Source organism: Argopecten irradians, chromosome 11 (assembly GCF_041381155.1).
Source record: "Argopecten irradians isolate NY chromosome 11, Ai_NY, whole genome shotgun sequence".
NCBI classification, from domain to species: Eukaryota; Metazoa; Mollusca; class Bivalvia; order Pectinida; family Pectinidae; genus Argopecten; species Argopecten irradians.
This window is the reverse complement of record NC_091144.1, coordinates 19,451,682-19,477,568: the sequence shown is the minus strand read 5'-3', so window position 1 is coordinate 19,477,568 and position 25,887 is coordinate 19,451,682. Positions and strand designations below refer to the sequence as shown.

Sequence of the window (25,887 nt, the reverse complement as noted above, 5' to 3'; positions counted from 1 at the left end):
ACCTTATAGCATCATTGTGGAGCAAAATTACAAGTCTAATGACCATATAAAGTTCATAGGAATAATATGAAGTCCTTATGGTAAAAATCTACCACCTAAGTCACTGTGCCTTATTTTTATGAAGGAAAAGTTGCATAACATTTTAGCATATTTGACCTTAAGACCTTGGCCGAAGGTCAAGGACATTCCTTTGCACAAACCGTTTGCTAATCTCTTGTATTTTCAGACCCATTGTGTCAGTTTTTATTGAAATCTCTTGATTAATAAGTTTCGACCGAATCAAAGTCCCCTTCCGTTTTTGAGGTCTCAAGTTAACTCGAAAGACTTTCTTTTGCAAATCGATTTGATATTTACTTCGTGTAATAACTATAATCTTATTAGGTTTTTCAATTGGGCTCTTATTAGGTCGAAAATGTATTCTATAGTCTTCCTAGGTTTTTTTTTCTGGGCAACAGCAAACAAATTTGATTTGATTATCAGGAAAATTCAAACCCATATTCAATTGCATGTTTGCATATCTTCAGCTATTGCCACATTCTATTGTATATGTATCAGCTATTGCCACATTGTAATGTATATGTATACAATTTCAAAACAATGGCGTTCAAGGAAATCTCCAGCCCACCTCAGAGATACAGCCCCCTAAAATACATAGAAATTTCAGTAATTCTTTCTAACTTGAGAGTCAAAGGTATCTTGAAGATGACATAAGTCAAATCTCACAGAACACTAATTGATGAGGATCAACTTCGGTAGCCAAGTGTATTCAGTCTGATATTCTTCCTGTGTCAGGGAGTGCATCTCGTACTGAATACCCTTGGCCAACGAAGTTTAATAAGAATATGACAAATAAAAACAAAACCACTTCTTAATTATACCTTGTTTATTCTTTAAGAAAATTCCTAGTGTTTATTTTGTCAAAACTGTCAAAGAAATTCAAAACATAACAGACACCGTTTTAAACATAGGGAATCTGTTAAAAACTACAGAATACCACCAAGTAACATAGCAAAGCCATTTACACTACCGAGTTACATACTAAGCTAATATACCAAAGAAACATAGCAAGCTATTTCAAAATCTGCTTTAGTCTGCATATGTTCTAAGTTTGTGTTTGAGAGCTGCCTTCTGAAGAGCTGACTGTCACCATTAACTCCTCCTCCTCTATGTACATCATTATTTATTATATTACAGATTTTGTCAGCTTCCTTAGTCATTCATCCTTTCCCCTTTACCTACACATTTCCTCCACTGTTATCTTTCATCTTAATCTGTTCATTTCTCTCTTTATCTGCTCCCACTCTCAACTCTGAACAGCCGTCTTGGCCTCAATTCCTCTCTCCTTCACCCTTTCCATATCACAACCAAACTCATTAACCAATCATCTTTATCCTATCCTTCCATCAGTCTATAACTTCCTTGCTAATTTCCCTTCAAAATTCATCCTTTCCATTAAGCCTTCAACTGCTTTTAATATTTCCATCATTCCATCACCCGTGTACTTTTCTTCCTTAACTGCGCTCCCTATCAACAAATAGACTTATCTCCCCTTTGCTCATAACAGGAGATAAATTTAGAAAATAAAGATATTCTATTGCTTTCAACACAAAGCAGTCTTTCAAAGTTCCATTTTATTCTCTTAATAACTTAAGATCTTCCCTACCATCTCACCATTGTAATTACAGCACATTTAAGTTTGGCGATGGATCTCCTGTTTTGTTATCATTCAATAACTTTTTGTTGCCTCCTTTCTAATGTTGATAATCTCTTTACTTCATGGCCTTACTCATCTAACAAAACCTCACACAAGTTTCTCTCCTCCTATTCAAATACTCTTTTCACCTACTTTACAAATCCTTCAACAGACATTTGTCAAATCCTAGATTTTTCTCTCTCTCCAAAATCCAGAAGTAACATCATTACCAGGTATACAATACATGTAGTTGTTCAAGAAAGTACTATTGAAAATTGCACATTGGGGTGCTGACTTTAAAATCAAGATTTTCTAAGTACATTTAGCCTAGTTCTTAGGCTTCATGTACCAATATATGTATAAAAGATGACCAAGGTGCACAGAAAAGCAAACAAATTCAAAATACATTTAACAATTTACATTAGCAAACAAAAAGATGTTAAAAGCCACAAAAATACACCAAATGTTTTAAATTCTTTTGTAGGAAATGTAAGATCATGAAAAATACACAATATAAAAAAATCTAAATGAATAGTTACTGAATATTTAAATGTTCCTGTAAAAATAAACTTCACATTTTTCCTGAAGCACAATATCATTGGCAGTAAAACAAGGTTTTACAGACAGCACACACATATAAATATATTGTCACTACACAATAGCTATAAATGCTACCTGGTGGTATATATTATATTGACCATTACTTTCTTTACAGGTTTACTCAATATTACCCCGAATGATCTCTTTTAATCTTAATGAAATTATTTGTCACACTTTCATAACCACCATGATTCCTCATTGGCAGTTATTTTCCCTCGTGACAATCTTAAAAGAAGCCATTGATGAGAAATTGGTGTTAACAGTTACACTGTTACATGTCCTTATTCAAATTCACTGATAGATATAAACCAAAATTATGGCCAGAAAAACTTGCTGATGTTTGTAATTTATATACATGTAACAGATTAGTCAGACTTGGTTCTGCTATGATTTTATAGAAATATATTGATAGGTCTATAGTAGTTAGAAGTTTTGAGTGTCTGCTCAAAAGATAAGATTTCAGCTATCTATAAAATCTGAAGATGTTAGCACCCTTACATTATTGCTTGATGAATAGAATTTTACATTGATCTATGATTTCGCAACATGGTGTGAATTAATCCAATCTAATATATATTCAGCATGAGGCTTGCTGAGTGCTTGCTGACCCAACACTTACACAAAGAAACGAGAAAGATCAATTTTCTCTAAAAGAACCCATTTTACGCCAAAGTTACACCCCTATTGAAACGAGAATTACCCACGTCAACACAAACATAACATCATTCATTAACATAGTATCATTGATTTATAGTTCGATTTCTTTACCAATGTGAGGTCTAGGACAAATATACAATCTTATCATAAATATCATAAATACTGTACTAGAATAGAAACATTTACATAGAGGATAATGAAGGTAAAACAAGTACATGTACCATACTGTTTCACATAAAAAATCTTGAGTAACAACAAAATATCTAAACAGTATTGTGCCATTTACATTTTATGCAATAAATTGCCATTTGACTGTCATAAAAGCCATTGAAATTTGAACAGAATATCAAGGCAAAATAAAGAAGAAGAAAAGTTTGATTAGTTTTTTTGAATTTTGATAACTAAATAATATTTATTTAATACCAATGGATGTTAACTTTGTAAATAATTTCAAAAATTGAATGATTATGATAACAAGAGGCCTTAACGGTCATCTGACTACCTTGACAATATTCATACAGGAAATTAATTAGATATAGTGTCATGGTAGCCATATTCCATTTTGGATCAACCAGAGATGTATCAACACTTTGTCTGGACCATGCCGGAGCATTTCATGCAAGTTTCAGCCAAATCGCTCATGTAGAACTTGAGAAGAAGTTTTCAAGATGGCAGCTATGGTGGCCATTTTGGATTTAGGATTAACCCCTTCGGGTCAAATGACCTAAAAAAGGTTCCCCATTAAGCAATATTTCATCATCATATTAATTACAAAATATATATTCATCAAAATGTTGTGACCATGTATGGTTCCTCGCATCCTTGATACTTCCGAGGTTACTACCACGAATGTTATATCCACCCCTAAACTATCTCATAGTAAAACTGGAGGTAGTTCAGGAGAAAAAATCTAACCAATCATAACCTGCAGAGACTTCCTTTGAAGATAACAGAAAGCAAAAACAAACTTCAAAGTCACACAGTCAACCAAAGTTATAAAATTTCTTTGATATGCATCAAAGGATCAAATTACCTGTGTCAACTCTGTTGCCAACTGATTAATGATAGTAACCCCTGGAGTATCAAAGATGGTTTCTTCGTCGACTAGCTTGAACAGAAAAATTGTACATCAATACAATCATTTAACACATTTCATTCATACAATTTCCACACATCTCATGCACAGGGACTTGGCACAATTTTCCAACTAACGGTCAATAGATATATGTATTATAGTATCTATATTATGTACATGTATACATGGTATTGACCGTTGGTTGGAAAATCGTATCAAGTCCTTGTGATTGCAAGCACACAGAAAACAGCTACTAAAATGTAGCACATTACTCAAACTAATTTCTCACCAACAAGCGGAAGAATTTCACATAACAACAAGCTCCGAAAATGAAGCTATGGGTAGTTTTATTATTTCGCTCCAACAGTTAGGGGAAATTCTACAAACAGCTTCTAAAATGTTAGTTCGCTAAACCTGTTTATATAAAAAGGCTTTAATTTTTTTTTTTTACCTAATGCCTGATATACATATTAGGCCAAAAAAAAAAATCAATCAAAAAGCCTTATAATATAGGCAGGTTTAGCGGACTACTAAAATGTATGAAGTCATCACTTAATCCATTCCATCAGACGATTGAAATGGTCCCTGAGAGATTAACCTATACATACATTACACACACACACACACACAAATATACCGTACACACAAGCATCATACAAATACCAGTATACCTATCAGTATGTATTCTCCTCAAACTACCTATACACAAAAACCACCACACCACATGTTCCCATATAACCTTCTGTTACACACAAGCATTCATAGATACACTTCCCATCATTCAATCATTACATGTTATCCAGCTGTCAACCTTCAACTAAAGATCACTACATACAAATCACAATCATACATGAATGTATTACCTTTTTAACCTCCAAACACACATGTCAAGACACACATATTAGTACTACACACAACATGACACACCCTTACACACACATGTCACATGACAGACACCATATATATCAAATGACATACATATACTACACATCACTTTAAATGTCAAATAAAGCAATAACTAAAACATCTTGTCCTAATATATAGAAATATAGTCTCATCTTATTGAAACAAAGAATATATATACTGTATATTTACAAGATGTAGATTATATGTGAGCAAAGAAGGAATGAAAGAAGAAGAGAAAAAGGAAAACATTTGATAGACACAGCTACTGTAGCCAAGTAGCACCAAGACTCTAGTACATATTATAATCTCCATACAAAACCCTGTACAAAAATAGGATCTGATTTATTATTTATGCTGCAAATAAAGTTTTGTGTTTGCAATTCAGGTAAAGGTTTAAATATGATTTGTCATATGTAAAACAGACTTGGGTAATAATAAAATAATCTGATAGAATACTTAAAATAAAAGAAAATATGTTTTGAAGACTAAAAATAAACTTAATGCCATAAAAAAATAAATAAAATCTAAATCTACTTTGATAAAATCTACAGCAATACACCAAACAGATAATATACAGACACAAACATAGTTTTTAAATAAGACATTTAAATATAAATCAAAATTACATATCCCTATATATTACAAATTTAAGCTGACTCTTACACGCAGCCTGAACTGTATCAGAACTCATCTAGCTTGTCAAGGTTTCTCCGATCCTGACCCGAGATGCTCTAAAATACATGTCCTGCTTGTTCAAAAGGCAATAAACTTATCCAACTTTTAATTTCTCATTTGTTGCAAAAGCTGTGGTCTAAAATGAGCAAGTAAGTAAAAGATAAAATACTTCAAAGTGTTATCAAAACTTTATCAAGTTAATTTAGCAAGAATGTTTGTTTTTTCATAATTGGAAAACTGTCCTTAAACTGTGATGAGCCAATTCATCTTTTGAACAAATGAACCCAGAGGTCTTACAGAACTTATCTTCTGAAGTCAGGACCAGAGAAAAAATTGCTTATGAATCGGAAATTATTCATGAACAAATTATTACCGGTATGTCTATACAACTTATGTGAAAATTGACAATTACAGTCAATTCTCAGAAACCATTAGAGATATCTATTTACAAAATCTTTACAGTTTTTGTTGTGGCACACATAATGAAATTTTCTCTGATTGGCAGATATCGGCCAAAAATCTAAATCTATTCTTAGTCCTGTTCTAAGACTAGAGGATAATACAGCGCGATGAGTGTGAATATGTTGTATCAAGTCCATTACTTGTCTGGCTCATTATAGATGTGTTTGCCTCATCAATCAGTGTAGCGTTAAATGGCTCATATTCCTGGTCTGCTTGGACAGGAATCACATCTATGGTCTGTGCTTCTACCTCAGCATGCCTGGCAGGAGTTGTTTTGCGTTTAACTACTGGTGTTTTTGGAAGTTTCTTGGGGGTCTTCAGTCTTTTCGCACTACTATCTGGAGATTGTACAATGACAGATTTGGGTTTTACATTTTCAGCAGCCTTGTACTTCTTGAGGGGTTGAGGACTCTTGGTATCAACAGTTTCTTCAGACAATTTTCTTTTCTGTACATTTTTCACATGGTTACTTTGTGTTAAAACTTTAGACCCAATAACTGGAGTGTCTTTCATTGGTGAGGATTCTTTCGCCCTTCTTCCAGGACTTTTCTTTGTAACTGGTGTCTTTGCTTTACTCTCAACAGGAGTTTTCACAGCTGGTGTTTTTGCCTTACTTTGAACAGGTGTTTTCGCAGCTGGTGTTTTCGCCTTACTCTGACCTGGTGTTTTTGCCTTACTCTGAACAGGAGGTTTCACAGCTGGTGTTTTTGCTGCTGGTGTTTTTGCTTTACTCTGAACAGGAGGTTTCACAGCTGGTGTTTTTGCTTTACTCTGAACAGGTGTTTTCACAGCTGGTGTTTTTGCCTTACTCTGAACAGGAGTTTTCACAGCTGGTGTTTTTGCCTTACTCTGAACAGGTGTTTTCACAGCTGGTGTTTTCACAGCTGGTGTTTTTGCTGCTGGTGTTTTTGCCTTACTCTGAACAGGTGTTTTCGCAGCTGGTGTTTTTGCTTTACTCTGAACAGGTGTTTTCGCAACTAGTTTTTTTTCCTTACTCTGAACAGGTGCTTTTGCAGCTGGTGTCTTTGCAGTTTGCTCTGTTGGTGATTTTATCTTTTGCACTGGCGTCTTTTTAACTGATGTTGACTTTGTCTTGGATGAAACCTCAACTTGCAACACAGGAGTGCTACGAGATGATCTTGAAGATTTTGCAGGAGTTTTCCAAGTCAACTCTTTTGTAGGGGAACTGGTTTTCTTTGTTGAAGATCTAGATGCAGAATCCCCGGGAGGACTTTTGACCTGTTTTGCTGCTATCACTGGAGATGTTGGACTACTGACCTTGGCTCTCTTTGCCTGTGGGGACTTGTCTGGAGTCTGTACCTTCCTCTTCTGTGGTAAGGACTTTGGTGCCGGTCGAGGTGGCCGGGCATTTTCCTGTTTAACTGGCTGACTGGAAGTAGATTTATCCTGAGATTTCACATTAGTGAAAGGTTTGACTGATATTGGTATTGTTTTGGTCTTTTGCGTAACTGTTGATTCTTCTGTGATCTGTACAAGTTTAGCACTTCCACCTCTGTGATAGACAGACGACCTCCTTGTCCTGGTTTTAACACCTTTAGGGGATGCCATTTTGGACTTGGGTTTTTCGGGAGAAAGAGGAATATCTACTAAAGTCATGGTAGACTTCTGGTATATGGATGACCTTCTAGTGCGTTTTGCCACTGGTGGGGAACGTATAAGTTGTTTTTCTTTAAGTCCCAATTTTGATGTCTTGCTCTTCAGTTCAAAGTTTGACGGGTACATAGATGACCTAGAATACAAAACAAACAAAAACTTAGTTTAATGACACAGCATAATGGGAAAATTTATTTTCGACTTAACTAATAACCTTGAAAAAGTCTGAATTTAGCATTGTAGCTTATACCATGTTATATCACCCCATGGTTTATCATTGCAGTACTATAAACAGTGGTTGCTTTTAATAACTTTTCTGCTGGTTCTTTCCCATATGATTTTTCATATACATGTATATATATTTGAGGAAAAATGCACAAAAGAGGTTTCAAAGTCTTTTCATTAATGAACAATAATCATGTCACACATGCATGTATTCATAATTTTAGTAAGACCCAAAAAGTTATGTCTTTGTTAGCAAGATACAAACAACATATTTCATTTCAAACATAAGACAGATTTGATTGTTTTTCATGTTTATTGAAACCAAGATTCACAAATATACCCCAAAATATACAGCATTGATTTATATCAGTTTCTAAGACTCAATTTGTTGTTTTATAATGACAAGAACAGTATATATATCCATGTCAGATATAGGTCAACAGTAGGGCTGCCGCGATACGGCAGAAGCGTACCACGATATATTGCGATACACAACAACTTTATTGTGATATGTATTGCAATATTTTGACCTTAACATATGTGGTGTCTATTTTGTATATATTCCATAATAAAAACACCCTTTACATTATACAAACATACAGTGCTATGTTATGTAGTTTTACATCGATTTGAACCGTGTTGTTGAGTAACAAAAATGTTCAAATGTGAGGTTCTTGTTTTAAAAAAATACGAGTCTGTTTGTGAAAACGCTAAGCTACAGACGATCGTAACCTAATAATGCAATAACTAAACATGATAGTGTCTGCAAATATGTACACTTTTGAACCTAAATGATGAACAAATTTACGTACAATTGTCCTGGCAAAATAAGCTTACGATCGTGATTAAACTTCAAAGGGCTGATCAGCTTGCAGTGTTGTTTTGACACGTGTAGGAAATCGAAAATGGCGGCGGACGATGAAGCCTGAAATAGCTGGCAAAATCCCTGCAGCCATGTATTCACCGGGCCTTAAATGTGTTTAGAGAATTATATATTCCGGTTTTGTTGATTGATGGAGCGAATCAGCTTGATAATATTTCAGAAACTAGCCTAATGTCATATTGTTTATATTCAACGTCATTCAAATGTTTGAATCATTTGAACATTATACACGTTAGTTACAAACATTTGACCGACATCTGAATCTAATGAAAACGAAAGGGATACCCACATGGCTTCATATTATCGGAAAAGGAAAACAAATATAACTTGCTGGTTTTGTTTTAATGACAGGATGTTTTAATTATATCAAATTAATGAAATTATGATACTAAGAAAATATATCGTAAAAAACCGGTACATGTAAACTGTATCGCGGTACAATATTTTTTGGTGGTGCATTGCAATACCCCAATATACCGGTGAACCGCGGCAGCCCTAGTCAACAGCATTTAAATTAGCATTTCTTAGGTCAACGGCATTTAAATTAGAATGTCATAGGCCAATGGCACTTAAATTACTGAGTAAAAAGGTTACTGAAAGCAATTCCTTAGACTCAAACCATACAAGTTTAAGTCAACAAGAGGCCAATGGGCCTTAACGGTCACCTGAATTCAAATACAGAATGAAACAAAGACATATAAACGCTATATATTGGCCCATCAGGCCCTTGAAGTCAGTCAGTATTTTCAAAAATTTGACTTTTTAATCTATGAAGAGTATTTGCTTCCATCAAATCTGTGAATTCAGAAGAAAGATTTTTGAAATGGTATCCATTTTGACCCCTTTTGGCTCCGCCCTTCTGGCCCCTGGGGGTCGGCCAGGACCAATATGGATATGATGTTCAAATGCTATCTCAGGCTAATAATTCTAACCCAGTTTGACTCATTTCCTAATGATCATAAATGTGTTTTTCCTATATAAACTTGACCCCCTCCCCAGGGGGAAACACTAGACCCAGAGTCATATCATTCACATTTTTTTTAAAGGACCTTAAGACATTTCCATCTATGAAGAGTATTTGATTCTACCAGTTTCCGAATTTCAGAAGAAGATTTTTGTAGTTTCAGCTAATTTGACCCCTTTTGGCCCCACCCCTAAGGTGCCTGGGAGTCAGTCATGGACAATTTATTAATAGAATTCAATGGCCATCTCATAGGGATAATTCTGACAATATTTTACTAGTTTCCTATTATAAATGACCAAATAATGCTCAAAATTATAGTAAACTTAATCCCTCCCCAGGGGGAAACCTGATAACCCAGGGTCCTATAATTCACAATTTTTGTAGAGGGCCTTGAGACCTTTCTATCCATGAAAAGTATTTGATTCTACCATATCTGTGAGTGGAGAAGATGATTTTTGAAATTTTAGCCAATTTTACCCCTTTTGGCCCCTCCCACAGCCCCCTAGGGGTTGAGGGTCATATAATTCACAATTTTGATTGGCCTTACACCTTAGAAGGTTTGTGTAAAATTTCATTGAAATTGCTTCAGTGGTTTTGGAGAAGAAGTCGAAAATGTTAATTGTTTATGGACATACAACACGTCAGACAAAAGACGATTAAAATAGGTCACTTGAGACTTCGTCTCAGTTGACCTAAAAACTGCCAATAGTGTATAAAATAGGTGTTTACCGACGAGTCCTAAGTTGCTTTGGTGACGGTGATTCAGGTGTTTTGAAGACTGCATGTGTTCCCGACATCCATCCTGGCGTTTTAGGACTTAACGCTTTCAAAGTTCTGAAACATAAGAAAATAAGTCTGTAAGAAAAATTAGATCTTCTAGCAGTGGGCAGGGGTGGGGGTGTTGTTTTTTATTTATAAAATGTTTTGATCATAGTAATTTTTGTTGATAAAAAGATCATTGAACACTTTTGACTATTGTCTGACAAAAAGGGGTTTAACAATATTATCAAAAATTTGATGTATATTGTGATTACAGTTTACATGCCTCTAAATTTGATCATGAATCAATGACAAACAAGTTGATAACAATATTGCGGAAAGCATGTCAAACTATTAAGACTTTCAGTAGTCGGAATGCTTTTTTCAGAAATTTAGACTAAAATGAAGAACTCATAGTGATTTGATACAGTAAAAGCCAAACAGATATGAAAAAATGTCAAAATTAAATAGGACAAATACTGACATTTTTCTCCATTGTGATCAGTGAGTGTGTTTAAATGTTAGAAGGTAAAGGGATATAACTCTAAACCCATATTTTACTTCATGTACGACATGGCAACCAATTCATCAACTTGAATATAATAGATGCAACACTATCACAAATTCACAGTACTATTGCAATTGTAGTATGCAGTATTTAACTATCATAATATGTATTATCTGATAGTGAAACAAATTGTATTGCAATAGTTGAAATTGTCGTTGATAGGGAGTACCCCTAGTCCTACTGACCAAGTATCCCTTTATTTTGATTTTCAATTACAATACTGTATCCAACACATGTACAATATATAACTGCCCACAGCGAAATTGAATAATGTTTAATATGACCAAATTTCAGATAGCATTTCACAAAATCGTATTGCACAGAGTAAGTCATTATTTAACAAGATCTAATTGTGATGGGTGCTGTTACATAAAGTTCCCCCAATCTCCACAGAGCCTAGTTTGACAAGAGTGACCTCCCCGCATGATGATTTGACATTGTTTTACCGGTAAATAATTTTTATTTCACAGCAGAAAAATGCTTTTTGAAAAGTCACGTCATTTAAAGTTAATATATTAGGCACAGCGATGTTTATAATTGTATTAAATTTGTGTTCTCAATTATGTTTCTTTTTGTTCAATTTTACCAAATGCATGCAGTGGTAGCCATCTTGGTTCCTGGTCTGCAAAAGTTGTACATCTACAGGTCAACAAAAATGACCTCAAAGTAGTTATATGTCACTAGTAACCTTATGATCTATAAGTTAAAAATAGAAAACAAATAATAGTGGCCCTGAAATGGATCCTTGCTTCAATCCAAGAACCAGGTAGAAAATTTCAAACAGCCAGATTTTTTATTTTATTTTATTTCATTAAGTATGGTATTTTTCACTTTAAAATTAAAAATCTGATTTTAACTACATATTGAAACCGATTACAGGCAAATCGGACCAGTAAATAAATATCTATATGCAGTTCAATTTTGAACAATGAAAGAATGTGGCGGCCATCTTGGATGCTGGTAAAAAAAAACCTAAAAAAAAATGAAACCGGTCGACACATCTGCTGATCACCAGAAATGACCTGACAAAATTCCATGGCGATCAAAATTATAATTTTAGAACAAAATGCTGAGACCAAGTTGTGGTGGAAAATAATAAGGAACGGAGAATGAAAAGTCAAAATATAGGTGGTCTTATTTTAGTACACCATACACATTCTCTAGATTAGCCCATATTACAAAGCCTTTACCCTTAGTTCTGATGCCTTATTGTTTTTACAATACTACTTATAGGAGATAGGTCATGGACAAGACAATGTGTGGAAGGACAGATTCACAGAAGGAAGAAAGGATGGAGAGACGGATCTGATGCAACCTTTGTTCACTAAGTCACTGTCGGGTAAAACACAATAAAGGGCTCTTTTAAAACTATCCAATGTTATACAGTCATACCAGCTTCAATTATTAAGTTAATTCAATTTGTTAATCATTTTCAACAAATATATATATATATATAATACTGTGACTGTGTTCCAAATTTCATGAGAATTGCTTCGATAGTTTTTGAGTTATACAAAGAGGAAATGCTGAAAATGATACATTTTTCTACGTTATGCTGTTGCACTTAAAACAAGAGGCCCAGAGGGCCTGTATCGCTCACCTGGTTTGTAATGCCAAGTAATATTCTGAATACAGGTTCATTGTTTTTTCTGAAGGAATTATAATATTAACCTCTAAATCCCCTATTGGGCCCCACCCCTCCTGCCCCCAGGGGGTCAGAGCCAAAATTTACACAAGTTCTGTTTCCCTTCCCCCAAGGATGTTTACCCTTCCCCCAAGGATGTTTATGGCTAAATTTGGTCACAATCCAAGCAAAATTCTAGGACAAGTAGCGATTTAAAGGATTTACCTCTAATTTCCCTATTGGGCCCCACCCGTCCTGCCCTGGGGGGGCCAGAGCCAAAATTTACACAAGTTCTGTTCCCCTTCCGCCCAGGGATGTTTGTGGCCAAATTGTGTTTACATTCCATGCAGAACTCTATGACTAGTAGTGATCTATAGGATTTACCTCTATTTCCCCTATTGGGCCCCACCCGTCCTGCCCCCTGGGGGCCAGAGCCAAACTTTACACAAGTTCTGTTTCCCCTTCCCCCCAGGATGTTTATGGCTAAATTTGGTCACAATCCAAGCAAAAACTCTATGACTAGTAGCGATTTAAAGGATTTGCCTCTATTTCCTCTATTGGGCCCAACCCCTCCAGCCCCCGGGGGGGCCAGAGCCAAAATTTATATAAGTTTCTGTTCCTCTTCCCCAAAGGATGTTTGTGGCCAAATTTGGTTTCATTCCATTCAGAACTCTATGACTAGTAGGGATTTAAAGGATTTACCTCTATTTCCCCTATTGGGCCCCCCCTCCTGCCCCCGAGGGACCAGAGCCAAAATTTATAAAAGTTCTGTTCCCCTTCCCCCAAGGATGTTTGTGACCAAATTTGGTTACATTCCATGCAGAACTCTAGGACAAGTAGCGATTTATAGGATTTACCTCTAATTCCCCTATGGGGCCTCGCCCCTGCTGCCCCCGGGGGGTCAGAGCCAAAATTTATACAAGTTCTGTTCCCCTTCCCCAAGGATGTTTGTGGCCAAATTTGGTTACATTCCATTCAGAAACTCTATGACTAGTAGGGATTTAAAGGATTTACCTCTATTTCCCCTATTGGGCCCCCCCCCCTGCCCCCGAGGGACCAGAGCCAAAATTTTTACAAGTTCTGTTCCCCTTCCCCCAAGGATGTTTGTGACCAAATTTGGTTACATTCCATGCAGAACTCTAGGACAAGTAGCGATTTATAGGATTTACCTCTAATTCCCCTATGGGGCCTCGCCCCTCCTGCCCCCAGGGGGTCAGAGCCAAAATTTATACAAGTTCTGTTCCCCCTCCCCTAAGGATGTTTGTGGCCAAATTTGGTTACAATCCATGCAGAACTCTAGGACAAGTAGGGATTTATAGGATTTACCTCTATTTCCCATATTGGGCCCCGCCCCTCCTGCCCCCGGGGGGTCAGAGCCAAAATTTATACAAGTTCTGTTCCCCCTCCCCCAAGGATGTTTGTGGCCAAATTTGGTTACAATCCATGCAGAACTCTATGACTAGTAGCGATTTAAAAGGAAATGTTGACGGACAGACAGACGGACGGACGGACGGACGGACGACGGACGCCGCGCCATGACATAAGCTCACTGGCCCTTCGGGCCAGGTGAGCTAAAAAATCTGTTTTTGACAGACCAAATAAACACATTGTAAAATAGGTTTAATGCAAAGATTAAAATAAAACCAAATAGGATATTCTTTTACGAATTGAATGATGTATCATTCATAATGATACAATAAAAAATGGCAATAAAAATCTAATTTGTTACAATTACCGGCTTCGTTTGCGTTTTTACCTTTCAAAACTTGCCCCATGTTATAGCCTAGAAATTTTTTAATTTATACTTAAACTATAGATTTCATAGTTAAGTCTAATCCTACTTGCAACTAGATATTTTTAATGATACAGCAAAGTTTTGCGAGGCACTTTTCCTTTGTAAAAGAAAAAACAAAAAAAAACATGTAGTGTCCGTAACCACTTCCATTATTCCTATATAATGCTTTGAAGATCTATTTCTTTTTGTGTGTGTGTGTAGTAACTACTTAGTTTAATATCCCATAAAATGTAAAAAAATAATCTCCTTATGAGTATTGCTTTAAAACTACAGGGTCATGAAGGTTACGGACACTACGATTTTGCTGTAGTGTCCGTAACCTGATTTCTAACTGCATGTTTTCAGATAGTGTATAAACAAACCCTGAACACATTTTATTGGTAGAATATCTTAAGATTAAACAATGACACCACAGATTTTATATTTTTGAAAGTGCATGTCACTTAAATATCTTTGGTATTGACTAGCTGATAAGCTATTAAAGCCCATACTACCATTTCCGGAGGCAAATTTAACACGGTTTCATTAAAACAGTAATAACCAAAGAAAGTATCTATAACGATGGGCTTAAGATGAAGGTTACAACAACAAACATATGCCAAGAGTCCCCTGACTAATGTACGATAACAGTGGAGATTCATTTCTCACTAGTTTGCCGTGTCTGGCGGCAGTGATTAGTCCTCTCGATCCGCGCGCAATGTAGGACGACGGCGGGGGAAACACAAAACGGACCCGCGTTTCTGACAAATTAACAATTTATTTTATTCTAATTAAACTGTTCTTCAGGGTGAAGATAAGGGTGCTTAGTTAGCCGTTCATATTAATAAATTCTGCGACTCTACAAAATGTGTATCTCGTTTGTACATGTCCTATTTGAACAAGAGGCCCAGAGGGCCTGTATCACAGTTCACCCAGGTTTGAAATGCCCTAGTAAGGTTCATTGTTTCTTTTCTGAAGGAATTTGAATATTTACCTCTAATTCCCTATTGGGCCCCACTCTTTCTGCTCAAGGGGGTCAGAGCCAAAAATTATAGGAATTCTGTTAACCCCAAGGATGTTTCTGGGCCAAATTTGGTTAAACTCCAAGCAGAACTCTAAGACTAGTAGCGATTTATAGGATTTACCTAAATTTCCCTATTGGGCCCCCGCCCCTCCTGCCCCCAGGGGGTCAGAGCCAAAATTTATACAAGTTCTATTCTCCTTCCCCCAAGGATGTTTCTGGTCAAATTTGGTTTCAATCCATGCAGAACTCTAGGACAAGTAGCGATTTATAGGATTTACCTCTATTTCCCCTATTGGCCGCCTGCCCCTCCTGCCTGCCTTGGGGGTCAGAAGCCAATATTATAGTATAAGTTCTGTTTCCTATTCCCTAAGAATGTTTCTGGCCAAAAATTTGGTTTACAATCCATGCAGAAACTGCTAGGACAAGTATCGATTTATAGGGATTTACCTCTATTTCCCCCTATTGGGCCCCGCCCCTCATGTCCCAGAGGGTCAGAGCAAAAAGTTTATACAAGTTCTGTTTCCCCTTCCCCCTAGGATGTTTTGGCCAAATTTGGTTACAATCCATGCAGAACTCTATGAACAAGTAGCAATTTATAGGATTTACCTAAGATTTCCCCTATTGGGTCCCTCCCTCCTCGCTGTCCCCGGGGGGTCAGAGCCGAAAATTTATACAAAGTTCTGTTTCTATCCTTCCCCCAAGGATGTTTCTGGCCAAATTTGGTTACAATCCATGCAGAACTCTAGGACAAGTAGCGATTTATAGGATTTACCTCAATTTCTCCTATTGGGCCCCGCCCCTCCTGTCCCCGGGGGGGTCAGAGCCAAAATTTATACACAAGTTCTATTCCCCTTCCCCCAAGGATGTTTCTGGCCAATTTTGGTTACAATCCATGCAGAACTCTAGGACAAGTAGCGATTTATAGGATTTTACCTTAATTTCCCCTATTTGGCCCCGCCCCTCCTATCCTCGGGGGGTCAGAGCAAAAATTTAAACAAGTTCTGATCCCCTCTCCCCAAGGATGTTTCTGGCCAAATTTGGTTACAATCCATGCAGAACTCTAGGACAAGTAGCGATTTTTATAGGATTTACCTAAATTTCCCTTATTGGGCCCCGCCCCTCCTGCCCCCGGGGGGTCAGAGCCAAAATTTATACAAGTTTCTGTTCCCTTTCCCCCAAGGATGTTTCTGGCCAAATTTGGTTACAATCCATGCAGAAACACTAGGACAGGTAGCAATTTATAGGATTTACCTCAATTTCACCTATTGGGGCCCCGCCCCTCCTGCCCCCGGGGGGTCAGAGAGCCAATATTTATACAAGTTCTATTCCCCTTCCCCCAAGGATGTTTCTGGCCAAATTTGTTTTCAATCCATGCAGAACTCTAGGACAAGTAGCGATTTATAGGATTTACCTCTATTTCCCCTATTGGGCCCCGCCCCTCCTGTCCCCGGGGGGTCAGAGCAAAAATTTATACAAGTTCTGTTCCCCTCCCACCAAGGATGTATTCTGGCCAAATTTGGTTAAAATCCATGCAGAACTCTATGACTAGTAGCGATTTAAAGGAAATGTTGACGGACAGACGGACGACGGACGCCGCGCCATGACATAAGCTCACCGGCCCTTTGGGCCAGGTGAGCTAAAAAATTAAAAGCCGTTTCGGAAAGGTAGTGGCCCTTTAAGTAAACAACGTCAAAAACAACTTGCGAGTCCTGAAAATTCTAGTTATTCAAACACACACGTTGCCAAGTAATGAGGCATTGAAAGCTGCATATGATTTTCTGAAGACATCTGAAGGAGATCCTGAGGCCATATACTGCAGAATTTGTGGATACTTTGCTTGAAGTTGAGTAAAACTTGTCACTATGGACCAAATGTAGTATCTGTAAACCATACTGTTGATTATTTATAAGAGCTCTGATATGAGTATTTTTATGAGTTTTAGTACAACACATTATCAATTATTGATTGAATAATAGCAAAATCTGGTTTTAACCTTAATTTATCTTTCACAAATACTTTAGTGAACAGATTTCCTGTCTGGTTATGGATTTTTTGGTATGAAAATTAAGTTTAGTTGAAATATTAATAACAAAATTTTAACAATTTCACTATAAATGATTTTTAGAATCTCTCTTCTGATCACAAGATATATGAAAAAAAAAAAAATTCAACATTAATCATTTCAGATTTTATTCACAATATTTCTACATTTGATCAATATGTCACTGGTTACAGACACTACAAAAATGTCAGACCTTCAAAACAAGTAGTGTTTTAAAGTTTTTTCTCATTATCTTTAAAGATTATGAATATTTATGTTCATTCATATGATAAAGGTATACCTTATGTTATTTCAATCTTTATAAGTGTAGTTGATATTAATATTTTTTTTCTTCAATTTAGACCAAGTTTGAACTAAGATCGAGAGGTGGAAGACTGGAAGTACTCAAGAACAGACCATGCAGGAATGAAGTAAATAAAAAATGATCTGCAAGACTTTAAAATAACCAAATCAAATGACTATGAAGAGCATGCAGTATACATATGATGTTCTAAAGAAGACCATGAAAGAAAGTGGATTAGCCTGTAAAATTTGAAAAAAAATTAAGACAGCTGAAACATCAGAGCATCAACTGGAAAACCTAAGGAAATTCCAAAATTGAAAAAAACAAATGTCATTAAATGATGATTAAGAAATGTGCTTTTTTGACTATTTTTTAGGTCAGTTGATCAGTGAGTAGCAAGTCCTGATCAGTATGGTGAAAAGAAATGGTTCTTATTATACTTGGCTCAAGCAAAAAAACACCAAAAAAAATGAAAAAATCAAATTGTTCAGATTACCGACTTCATTTGCCAGAAGAGAGCATAAAAACACAAGAGTAAATTAAATCAATCTAAGTCAATTGATGTTATGAGAGATCTACATAATTTCATTTTTTAGAAAAAAAATACCTACAAGTAATTAAATGCACTGTTTATATGTATCATATAGATTTTAGTAAATTACTGTAAATGCAACAAGTCCTTTAAGTGAAAATGCCTCTTTTATTGTAGTTAAACAGATTTTCTGTTTTGAGATTCCAAATAAAAATGTAGAACTGAATGATATACTGGTAATTCAATCTTGTATAAAATAATACATAATTAAACTTTATCTTTGAGATTTTATTATAATAGTAATCAATCTGAAAAGACATACATTGTATATATCAATGGTCATTGATAAAATAATGTATTAACAAATTCATTCAGTAATGTATATATATGCAGCACAATTAAATAATGAAGAAAATTATGTATAATTTACGATTCTGTAGTGTCCGTAACCTACCAATATTTTGATGTAGATTATTTTTAATTTTACCGTTCATTCTATCAATCTGAATTGAATATTTTGTGTTTTTTATTAGGGCTAGTGTTTCTTTTAGTGTTTTTATGACCATAATTATGCTTGTAAGGAAATTGTTTGAATTGTTTTTAAACATTTTGAATGGCAAATTTTGGATATACCACAATGTTTGTTTTTGCTTGGAGATTATCCATTTTCAACAGATCAAGTTAGTTTAATTTTATAACCTTATTTTAATATATGGCTACACATGTTTAGTAGAAATAAAATTGTTAAAATACATGATGCTTATGAGATGTCATCTGTTATTTTGCATTAGTAGTGTCCGTAACCTGGTATTGGGTACCCCAATAAAACAATAAAAAAATTGACTTAAACATAAGTCATTTCAAAACAATCGCTGTTTTTGAACATTACTCATTGATATGAAATAGTTTTCATTTGATTTCTGAAATGTTTAATTTTGACCCCAAAGTGCAACATAGGGGAGCCCATTATTGTGTTTTACCCGTGTACTAAAATACATTGTTTTTAAAACCCATATAGAAATCTTGGTGTTAAGACATGAATTTTTTAGTAGATTTTTGTTATTTCTGAACTTTGTTTTGAAATATTGCAATACATTCCAACACATTACCAGGCTTTCAAATGTTTATACATGTGCATATAATTGCTTAATGGGACAACTGCATATCTTTGAATTGTTTGCTTTATGCTAAAGTTCTGAAACCTTTATGCAGAAAATAAGACAAGTACAAGGAAAGTTACAATGCAATCTGATCAACATTATTTGATTGACAGGAACCTTTCGGCATTATCATGTTTTTATAGATCTAATTAAGCTATATATAGCTAGCTTAGTGTGGCATAATATCTTTATGGTATTGACTACCATATGATAACAATCAACTTTCCTTATGGCAGGTAACACAAACTTTTCATCTCACACCTTTCACTGACCTGGGGCAATTCTGTCTACTTAAATTTGTTATAACTTCAGGGTACAGCATCAGATTCCAGTTTTGCAAGATTAGAACAAAACTTGTATCAACTGCTACTTATAGAACTTTTTTTCTGTTGAAAGTGTTAGTGTTAGAAGGACCATTCAGGGTAAAGCTTGTGTGGGAGTTACTCAGACTCACTGGATAGCATGTAATCAGATGATACCTTACAGAAAAGGTACTGGTATTAACATTTTTATTTCTATTTTTTCATCGGTAATTTTAAAAACTATATATCATAATATCACTTATTACTTCCTGATTGTAACGTACCCAATGTCAGTGGGACTTCCTGAAGCAGCAGTGGACTTTCTGGTTGTCCTTTTAGGTGTCTTTGTCTGTCTCCCTGGCATCCTGATCCAATACTAATAAATGACATAGATTTAAAGGTCAATCAAATTAAAATTATCAAAAAATCAAGGAAACTTGCATCAATGAACTACTACAAATTCATACAATTAATTATAAAAGAGAATATATATATCACAAATCACACTTCATTACTTTTTCATTTTCAAAGGTGAAATAAGTGGGGGTTTTCATAAAGGGTTCTAACTGTACAGTACTGCACCCAACAAGTAGTCATGAAGGAACAGTAGTCGTGATTTAGGAAAAAAATAATTGTTGAAATCTCATGAAACACACTATATTCACATTAACAAAACAACACCATCATGGAGTATTCGTCAACAGCTCCAGACGTGCGAAAATCTTGATGCATAGAATATATATGTACACAACCAGTCCTAGTAGATATGTGGATGTGATCAAATTCCAATGTCGATGGATAAGAGAACAAGATAAGGAATATGTACTAAGTAAATTAATGGACCCAGGAAAGCATATGCCTCTAGTCTAAGTTCATATCCCTCTAGGAATGTGCTAAATTACTCTTTTATAAATTATTTTAGAAGTCAGTAAGATGAAACAAATCCACAGGAAAGTAAGAAAATGTTTGATGTCAAAAAATCTGTACTGCATAAGTATTGACGATATAACATTCAAGCTTATATTGAAAAGCGGTCATATAATTTTACATGAAATTCACCTGAGAGTTGGTCAACTTGCGTGAAGCTGAGACTTACTACTCTGTTTATACACGTGACTTCATACGAATAAATAATGTAACGCGATTGGCTGAAATATCAACAAGGCTGTTCAAAATTATGATTACAACCTGGGCCTATAAGGCCTACTGAGTTATGTAAAATCCCACGACAATATAGTCTATATATTAGTCTTCCAATGATATTAACAATTGCCAAAAGGCAATGCAGAACTTAAAAATCATTATGTAAATCAGACGGTAAGTTTGAACTTGATCCTTTGAATGTACTTAGCTAGTGCATATGAAGGGCCCCATATGAAACCGTTTGTTTATGAATGATTTTCGGTTGTTCCACAACCTTGCAAAACACTGCATTATTACTCTGGATGAAATGCATTTTGTACCTTACTTTCAAGTTTGTATATATAGCTTCATATACCATTGCTTAACTTGACCACATTTGGATATATTTGTATATATCGTACTTACCCGCCTTAATATCGAAACACACTTACCACAACAAACGCCAAAAATGCAAATGAGGTTCAATGGTCTATTCAAGAATGACCTTTGAACTTTTCCATATAAGGTCTTAAAAATGGCGGGTGATTCTAACCAACCAATCATTTCATCGCGAACAACACATTTAAATCTTGTACAAGGAAAGGAAAATTATATCAATGCGCACAGCCACTGTTTATTTACGGTTATGAAAAATATTTATTTTTCCTTTTTATCGTCTTAATTGAATGTTTAAATATTTCATATTATAATGATATTGCTATTAATTTGTTCGAATTATTTTGAAGTTGACTAAAAAATTGTTATATAAAATATTACTTCCGGTTATACTTTTTCCGGCGAAAGCCGAATCGACCGTATTACTCACTTCATCATTAGCCTCGCGCGGCGATACATTACCGGGGTACGCGCATCGCGCAATATACATTATATTCACCGTAACAGCCGTTAGAAAGGTAAGGTCAATTTAATAAGTAACATTATATTATAGTTATTTACCAGTTTTAATGGTTTCTCTTGATAAATTAAATTTAGCGAACCATTTGTTTATAAAAATTAGTGTCTCGTACTGGTTCCGCGGGTAAGTTTGAATTTGGTGCTATCGGCCTTTTTAAAAAAAACATGGCGTTGAAAACAGCTGAGAGCAAATGTATGCCAACGGTAAAATGATGCAAAAAGTTCAAAGTCACGTTGATGATTGAGTTTCTAGATTTCAATTTTCTTCGGTTAAATCGTGAATTCAATATTCGTTATTTTCATGTTTTATTTATAGTCGAAAACGAATGCATATGATATAATATCTGAATAAATGTCGATGAATGTGGTTACAAAACAAAAGCCAAGTTTTTCTTTGTGGGAAATGTGGTAGTCATTTAACATTTTTAATGCATAGCTACTGTTTAATCCAGATCATCTTGGTCTTGTTATCAGTTTTTGTCCACTGATTTTACTTTTAAACTAGTCTATGCTCTTAATATTGCACAATTTAATGATATTTCACCATATGATTGCTTTAAATGAAAGGGATGAATAAAAAACAATAAACCCACTTACATTGATACACTCCATATCACAGGTAACATACAGCATCAGTACTAGCATGTTCTTGATAATCTTGCATTCATTTGATTTCTGTGTCTGTTACCACAAGGACATGTCACTTGTGATAAGATACAGTATAACATTATATAGGTAGGTCGTCTTAATGTAGAGCACACATAAAAAGCATTGAGAATTATCATATTTTTACTAATTTCAACCAAAATTCACAGTTCAAGTGAACATGGAAATCAATAAACATCATCAAAATTTTATTATGTGGTGATATATTTGACATAAACCAAGTTTTTTGGATAAAACCAAAGAAAAGAGCATGCAGTTTTCTACAAACTTTCAAAATTTCTAGAAAATCTGGTTATAAACTGAATCAATTAATAGTAAATTGGAATTTGTTTTATTAACAAAGACATTTCTCAATACTAAATTTCTGTTTGTAAATATCTAAGACTTATCCCTTCCTAAATAATATCAGTAATGGGTCCCTGTAATCTGATTATCAATCAAAATTATTTGTTTTATTGTCAGCTTATACCTATACCGAATTATGTATATAAACTAATGCACTGACACATGACTGAACACTTGTTGACAGCTGATTTGTAATTACCTGAGAGTTCCATAATTTGCTTATTCACTGTAGACATGGTAATTGCACATTGAAAATTAATTGATAGTAGTAGTACTTAAAAGAGAATAATATAGGGCATATAATGCTCATATTGTGATATTTTGCAGTATGCTGTATGGTAAAATAGTAGTTATCAAGCGGACGGGGGCAGATGGTGCACAATTTCCCTTGACAACATCAGTATGTTTGTTTGGAAGGTAAGTTATATTTTAGTGATGTTAATGTGAAACATGTTTAGATTTTAATATTATTTTTCCAAACCTGATTGGTGTGTGTGTGATCAGTTATATATATATATATATATAAACAGAAAGTTATTAAATTTTCTTTGTCTTTTTTTTATTACTATTTTTTATTACTATTATTTTTATTTTATTATTATTTTTTTCATATAATTGACTTTAATTTTTAGTGTGACAAGGTTTTTACAATTTCTTTCCCTACTGATGATTACGGTTAGTTAAAAATACAAACTTTGGGAACCGACCGTTTTTATTTATAGTGTTTAAGTTAATTTTCTGTTATCTATTTTTTGTAACATACCCCACCAATTTAAACAATTGAATGAACTTACCTTAAATTTCAAACATTTTTTTATGTTCAACATCATTATTAAAAACCAACTGATGGTGTATGTGTCCAAACAGATCAGTAGGGCTGCGACTTCATGCACAAATTCTTCATAAATGGTCACTTTAGGAGCCAAGTGAAGGCACTTTATTTTTGACCGAATTTAAAAGATCCTGTTGGATTCAAGCATAATTTTCTTACAAAAGTGTGTACGCTTTGGAAGCAGTCAGTTATGCAAAAGTTATTAAATTTTCTTTGTCTTTTATCATTTCAATTATTTATGATTTGCATTTGTATTTTTTGCCGTACAATTTATATGGAGTTATCGGATAGCTAAAATCAACCGATAGTGTGAAAACCGAAGGTCAGAACTGTTATCTCAATTATTGTAACTTATACCCCACCAATGGGAGAAAAACATCATTGAATTGAACCACTGATCGATAAGGAGATCTAGTGCGAACGAATCTGACATTTAGCAGCTTATGACCTTGCATCATATATCCCCTGCATCTGGAATACTATTCTGTCTTTAAGATCAATTATTAAAACCTTCATTAAGATTTTATCAATATATTCACTATTCAGTAATGATTAGTATATTTGTAAAAAAATATCACAGTAGCTAGGATAATGGTTAACAGCTTTAAACCTATAACTTAATTGTTTGTTTTGTAGATCCAATGAATGTGACATTCGCATTCAGCTCCCAAATGTATCCAGAGAACATTGTAAGGTCACAGTTGATGATAAAGGAAAGGTAAGAATGTTTTTTCCTTATATAATTAAGTATTAATTGTCTTAAATGTTTGATTTCAGACTCTCCCTAATATAGGGTTGGTGTGTGCTGACTTTTAAATTATATTAAGTGTATGCGTTATTAAAGTAGAGGAGAAAAACAATGAGAACTTTGTTATTAATCACTTAGATATATTGATCAAAAATTGTAATATAAATCTATTTATAAAAATTAATTTAAAAATATAGTATCAAATGACTTCGCCGTCAATAATAATTATTTGATACTTAGTAAAGTAACTTAATGTGAGGGAACCAACCAGCTTAAATTTTTTTTACGTACGGATACGTATTATTTGTATAGTTAATTAAAAGGATAAATTTAAAAGATTAAAAAATAAAATTTAAAAAATTTAATGGAGTTAGAAGCCAGATTAGCTGTATTCTTTCATATATCTATAATTATGTAGATCAACTGTTTAATCTGCCACGTTAAACGTTGACTAATAATATAACTATACAGTTATACTATGTATATATAGTTTAAGATAAAGAGATAAAAATCGTTAGAGAAAAAATGCCAGGCGGGCCATGCCCTTATGTATCCTGGCCGGTGTAAATGTAGGGGTTGCCTCCCCTATTCCACATCCTGTACAGTAGGGGGGAGTACCCAGTGTATTATTTATCAACAGATCAGAATTGAAAAACAAGTAGAGTTGTGTCACGGTATCTTCTAAACCGATCAAAAATAAATTTTATAAGTAATTATCCAGGTTACTAGAGGAAATTGGATGTTGGTATATATAAGGAATAAGTTTTTAAGGAAAATCAAAAGAGATGAGACCATGTTCATATTATAATTGAAATCAGTTCGTTATTATAGTTAATTTAACAGAGAAGATGCCAGAAAATTGCGATGGATTGTAGGATAAAAAAACATTGATTGTTCATTTATCAAAACTGTATCTCCTTGCCACGAGTACAGTTTTTTCGTTAAAGGGGGTTTATCCAAGTGTAAAAAAAAATGAAGAATAAACTTATTGAAAAATTTTGCCCAGATGGGCTAAAGCCCTGTCTTATGGCCGGAGTTTGGATTACACTCCCTTTGTTCCACACCTGTAATCAGTGGAGGGAGGTCGATAGTATTTGGTAAAAGTACCACATACTGTTCACCGACTGGTGATTATAAAAAAAAAAAAAAAAGTTACATTCTGACTCAAGGATTTGTTAATATTAGTATATTATAAAGAAAAAATAATAATCCTTGAGCGATAGTTTATCGCCATTTTTCTTATGGAAAAAAGGTGATGTACATTTGTAGTGTTAGTAACTAGCCCCGTAAGAAAAACAAGTGTTTTAACACCATTATACCACTTCTCCAGTCACAAGTGCAAAATACATGTGTATTTAAAGTATGTAAAGTATATATATGAAAATTTTGTCACACGTGTGTAAATGTACTCACATGT

The 25,887-nt window shown here is 34.6% G+C and overlaps 1 protein-coding gene and 1 long non-coding RNA gene across 3 annotated transcripts; one reads left to right on the top strand and one right to left on the bottom strand.

The window, feature by feature from the left end:
- Positions 1–865: 865 nt before the first annotated feature.
- On the bottom strand, positions 866–21,456 carry LOC138334918 (transcriptional regulatory protein AlgP-like). 2 transcript variants are annotated; one of them, XM_069283777.1, is made up of 4 exons: positions 21,417–21,456; positions 20,127–20,218; positions 10,484–10,588; positions 866–7,818 (listed from the first exon to the last, which is right to left on the bottom strand). In XM_069283777.1, exons 2-4 carry the CDS (start codon positions 20,204–20,206, stop codon positions 6,156–6,158), a joined length of 1,848 nt encoding a protein of 615 aa, XP_069139878.1. In that variant the 5' UTR covers positions 20,207–20,218; positions 21,417–21,456; the 3' UTR covers positions 866–6,155. The 2 variants fall into 2 exon arrangements, with proteins under 2 accessions (XP_069139878.1, XP_069139877.1); XM_069283776.1 differs by having other exon boundaries at positions 21,391–21,421.
- Positions 21,457–21,795: 339 nt separating this feature from the next.
- Positions 21,796–24,441, top strand: LOC138335035 (uncharacterized). The gene is made up of 3 exons (XR_011210223.1): positions 21,796–21,878; positions 23,218–23,307; positions 24,359–24,441. It is a non-coding gene; the product is annotated as an uncharacterized lncRNA (long non-coding RNA).
- Positions 24,442–25,887: the final 1,446 nt, after the last annotated feature.